This window comes from Microtus ochrogaster, chromosome 21 (assembly GCF_000317375.1).
Source record: "Microtus ochrogaster isolate Prairie Vole_2 chromosome 21, MicOch1.0, whole genome shotgun sequence".
NCBI classification, from domain to species: Eukaryota; Metazoa; Chordata; class Mammalia; order Rodentia; family Cricetidae; genus Microtus; species Microtus ochrogaster.
Window position 1 is genome coordinate 2,635,538 of NC_022022.1, and position 4,653 is coordinate 2,640,190.

General features: G+C 41.9%; 1 protein-coding gene across 4 annotated transcripts in view; it reads left to right on the forward strand.

Annotated features, from left to right (window-relative positions):
• Positions 1 to 4,653, forward strand: part of Prpf3 (pre-mRNA processing factor 3) — a 27,578-nt gene that overhangs the window by 4,055 nt on the left and 18,870 nt on the right. For all 4 annotated transcript variants that reach the window (XR_003377869.1, XM_026784179.1, XM_005356958.3 and 1 more), the window contains exons 3-4: positions 1,339 to 1,469; positions 3,919 to 4,065. Coding sequence is in view for 3 of the 4 variants with exons in the window: in XM_026784179.1 (XP_026639980.1) it covers positions 1,339 to 1,469; positions 3,919 to 4,065 (278 nt within the window). In the remaining variant the exon portion in view is untranslated. The remainder of the gene's footprint in view (positions 1 to 1,338; positions 1,470 to 3,918; positions 4,066 to 4,653) is intronic.

The window sequence follows — 4,653 nt, forward strand, 5'->3', positions numbered from 1 at the left end:
CCGCCTGCCTCTGCCTCCCGAGTGCTGGGATTAAAGGCGTGCGCCACCACCGCCCGGCGATAATTGTTTTAAACCGTTTATTGGGTGCTGAGAGTTGGACCCAAGCCCTGTGTCTGCCAAGCAAAGTACTCCTCCACAGAGCTACATTCCCAACCTTCATCTGAAACTTTGATGCTCAATTTAAGCAGATTTCTCTGGCTATACTTTCTGCTTCAAAAAAATTAGAACCTTTTATCTCATATAAAAGGGTCATTAAGTATAGCAGAAACTGGGAATTCTGAAAAGAAAGTTGTTTGTTTAAGTTACTATGAAGACAAGATTTCACTATTTAGCCCTTAGTCTTCTGAGTACTGGGATTACAATGTTCTCATGCCTGAAGCTATTCTTATTTCTTATTTTATTTTTTATGTGTATGAGTGTTTACATTTGTTTACATTTTTGTATATACCCCAGAAGTATGAAGGTAGCTAGAAAGAGTCAGATCTCCTAAAACTGGAGTTTAAACAGACAGTTGTGAGCCTTTATTTGGGTGCTGGGAATCAAACCTAGGTCCTCCGGAAAAGCAGCCAGTGCTCTTAACTGATAAGCCACCTGTTGAGTCCCTGTTGTTTATGGTTGTGTGTGTGTGTGTGTGTGTGCGCGCGTGTGCGCGTGTGCATAAATTGTGTGTGTGGGTATGGGTATGTGAGGGAAGATGCCCTCAGAGGGGTTAGGTCATAGGCAGTTATCAGCAGCTCATTGTGAATTCTGGGTACCAAACTTGGGTCCTCTACAAGAGCAGTATGTGCTCTTAGCCATTTTTCTAGTTCCCTACAAAGAAGTGTTTTGTTTGTTTGTTTGTATGTTTTTCTGATTTTTCGAGACAGGGTTTCTCCGAAGCTTTTGGTTCCTGTCCTGGAACTAGTTCTTGTAGACCAGGCTGGCCTCGAACTCACAGAGATCCGCCTGCCTCTGCCTCCCGAGTGCTGGGATTAAAGGCGTGCGCCACCACCGCCTGGCTCAAAGAAGTTTTTAAAATGTTTTTTTTTTTCCTGAGCTGGAGAGATGGCTTGGCAGTTAAAAGCGCTGGCTGCTCTTGTGTCAGACCCAGGTTCAGTTCCCAGCACCCACATGTCAGCTAACACTGTCTAACTCCAGTTCCTAGGGAGTCGGTGCCGTCTTCTGGCCTCCTTGGGGATGCAGCATGTAGTGACACGTGCAGTCAAATTATAAAATTACCTTAAAGAAATAAAAAGTGAAAGCATTCTCTCTCCTGTACTTGTCTGCTGTTTATTACATGTTTGGTATCGGGCTGTATACTTTTACCTTTTCAAACTATGGCCTTGTTTTTCCTGTCAGATCACCTGAAACCTTTTCTTGATGATTCTACTCTCCGATTTGTGGATAAGCTGTTTGAGGCTGTGGAGGAAGGCCGAAGCTCCAGACATTCCAAGTCTAGCAGTGACAGAAGCAGAAAACGAGAGTTAAAGGTAGGTTGCGGTCACTATCTAATAAGCTCAGGAGTGTTTGGAATAAGGAACGTGCTCAGCTTACCTGTTTACACTTTAACATCTACTATTAGAATGCCTATTGTTGGGGCTAGGGTTATAGCTCAGGAATAGAGTGCTTGCCTGGCATGCATGAGGCCCTGGGCTCAGTCCTGTATTGCAACAAAAAAAGAGTAAACACAACAACAACAAAATAGAGCCCCCAGTGTTCAAGAGGGATCATCAGACAGTAAAGTAGAGGGGTAGGATTTGTATTATCACCATCTTTCGATTATGAGCAAAGTTCATTTAAAATAGTCCCAAGAAGTAATTGATAGCTTTGTCCTTTTTTATACATTGTTTTATTTTCACCGTTACCTCTTTACTACGTCCTATAAATTGATTGCTCCAAAAATCTTGGACTCCTTAAAGTCTAGAGAGTTGTTTCATCATGTCTCCACTGCTCCCTGACTGTAAACCTCATTTTTGCTCAATAAAGAGATTTCTGTTTAATGTGCTTGTAGATAAAATGCCTGAAACCAACTACCATATAGCCCACATTTGTGTGTGCCCTATTGAGGGTCACTGGCTCCATGAGTAGGATGTGTAAAAGAGTTAGAAATACTCCTCCCTTTTCTACAAAGTATTTATACTGTGGTTGCTCTGTAGTTATGGCCCTTTTACATATGAGCACTGTCAAGTAGCTGATCTCTTATCTCAGTTCCGTAATGAAGCCAATTTCTGTCAGACTTCCCTTTGCCTCTCTTGGGTTTTTGTTTGTTCTGAGCTAGGGTCTTACTGTATAGCTAGATTAGCCTGTCCCTGGAGCTGTGATGCTCCGAGTGCTAGGGTCCACTTGTCTTTATATTTAATATATTTTCTTTTGTTTATGGATTTTTTTTAAAGATTCATTTTAAAATTTTTATGTATGTGTATGCACACAGGTGCCCATAAATGTCAGAAGAGGGTGTCAAATCCCTTGGGGCTTGAGTTACAGGTGGTTGTGAGCCACTATGTAGGTGCTAGGAACCAAACTAGTCCCTGGAAGAACAAACTTACTCTTAACCTCTGAATCATCTCTCCAGCCCTTGTTTTGGATTTTTGAGACAAGATCTTGCCCCCAAGGCTAGACCAACCTCAAACTCAGAGATTCTGGCCCAGCCTCCCAAGTGCCAAGATTCTAAGCACATGCCATGATAGTCACGTGAAGGTGCATTTGGATATCAGTTCTTGTTCTGAGACACAAAAAGATGAGCAGTGTCTGCCTGGGGTCTGGGCCATGTTACAGGACCAAGAAATATAGAAATTCCTTTCCTTTTTTGTTTTTATAGCATTATAGGGTAATCAGAGAAATCAAACATAGTCTCTCTTTAAATCAGTCTGCAGTGTAGAAGTGAGGAGTTGCGATAAATCAGCTACAGATTATGAAATCTGAGTAGCAGTTTTGTATAAATGATTATAGAATTTCAGACTCTGGTTAAACTTAAGAGGGGTGGCTAGTCCACATGCTGTACAGATCACAGTGGAGATTATGTTGTGGTAGTACATGCCACTGTAAGTGCCAAGCTCACGCTCTGAATGAATTGACTACATTTGGGTGGGAGAGTAGAAATGGTTTCTCGAGGGAGATATCTAGATAGCATGGAATATGGGTCCCATTTTTGGTCCATTCAAGTCCCCACTCCACACAATATATTATGGGAGAGTCCTTTTTCTTGAACTGTAGGAGTTCCAGGAAGCGCTCGCCCCTGGCTGAGGATATGTCCTTGCAAAACACGAGCCCTCCTAGTGAAGAGGGGATGTCACCCAAAGCCTACCACCGGTGTGTACATTTGCTTTTTCCCATTGTCCCTGCCAGTTGGCCACTCTTGGTCCTATTAAATTCATTTTGCAAATTAGTCAACATATTTGAGTTCCCATTGTATGATAAGAAGAAAATGTTATTGGGGAATACTAAAAAGAACAAGCCTCTTTTCTGGAAGAACTTAGATTTTAATTGGGAGAAAGTACTACCTAACACGGCAAACAGTGTCATCAATCTAATGTTATCTAATATGAACCAAGCTGTAAGTGCTCAAGAGAATGAAAGAACAGTTTGATCAGAGTGGGATGAGATGGTGAGGAAAGCTTCCTGAGGAGGTGAGTTTGAGACAGGATTTGTGGGAAAGAGTGTGGAGGAGGAGCACAATGTAGGCAGTAGCATTGGTGAAGATCTTGAGATGGGAACGTTTATGAGAATGTGGGGATGAAATTTGCTTGAATGGGGTAGAAGAATAATGAAGCTGGGTGAAATGGTCCACTTGGTGGAGAGTCTAGAAGACCCTTCCAAAGTAGTTTGAAAGATTGTGTCATTCCCCTGGGAAAAGCACAGGATGCTGGTAGGGTCGGGATGGTTCTTCCATTTTTCCCCTGGGGAGGGATACAATTCTTCTTTCATCTTTGGTTCCTTTAGGAGGTGTTTGGCGATGACTCTGAGATCTCAAAAGAATCATCAGGGGTAAAGAAGCGGCGAATACCCCGTTTTGAGGAAGTAGAAGAGGAGCCAGAGGTTATCCCTGGGCCTCCATCAGAAAGCCCTGGCATGCTGACAAAGCTCCAGGTTAGTTAAAAGAAGCAAAGCAATTTTGTGAGCTGAAACAAAAGGCACTCAGGTCCCTATTTACTGCGGACTTGATTTGACTTGGTATTAACCATTGGGGAAAGTTTCATTTTTTGCTTTATGTTTTAGCAGTCCTTAGTTTAATCAGAAATAGTCCAGCTAAGGATTATTGAAATTGTATTTATTAAGTACCTAGTATGTTATGTCATTATTTGACCAATTGTCTACTTCATCATCATTGGGAAAATTAAATGAAATGATAGCAGTAGGCTTGACTATATCCTTAGAGCTTCTTTCTGAGCTTCATTAGGACATGCTAGGGGGCTTATAGAAATACCTCTAAAGAGGCTGGCACTATTGTCCATGGTTACCTACAGTAGAAATTCAGGGGTTGGTAACATGATTATTTTTTAGGACAAGGTCTTACTATTTAGCCCTGACTGGCCTGTGATTCACTATGTATAGAACAGACTGGCTTCGGACTCAGAGATAGATATACCTACCTCTGCCTCCCAAATGTTAAGATAAAGGTCTGTGCCATCATGCCTGGTTGGCAAAGCATAATTTTATTTCTTTTTTTTTTTTTTG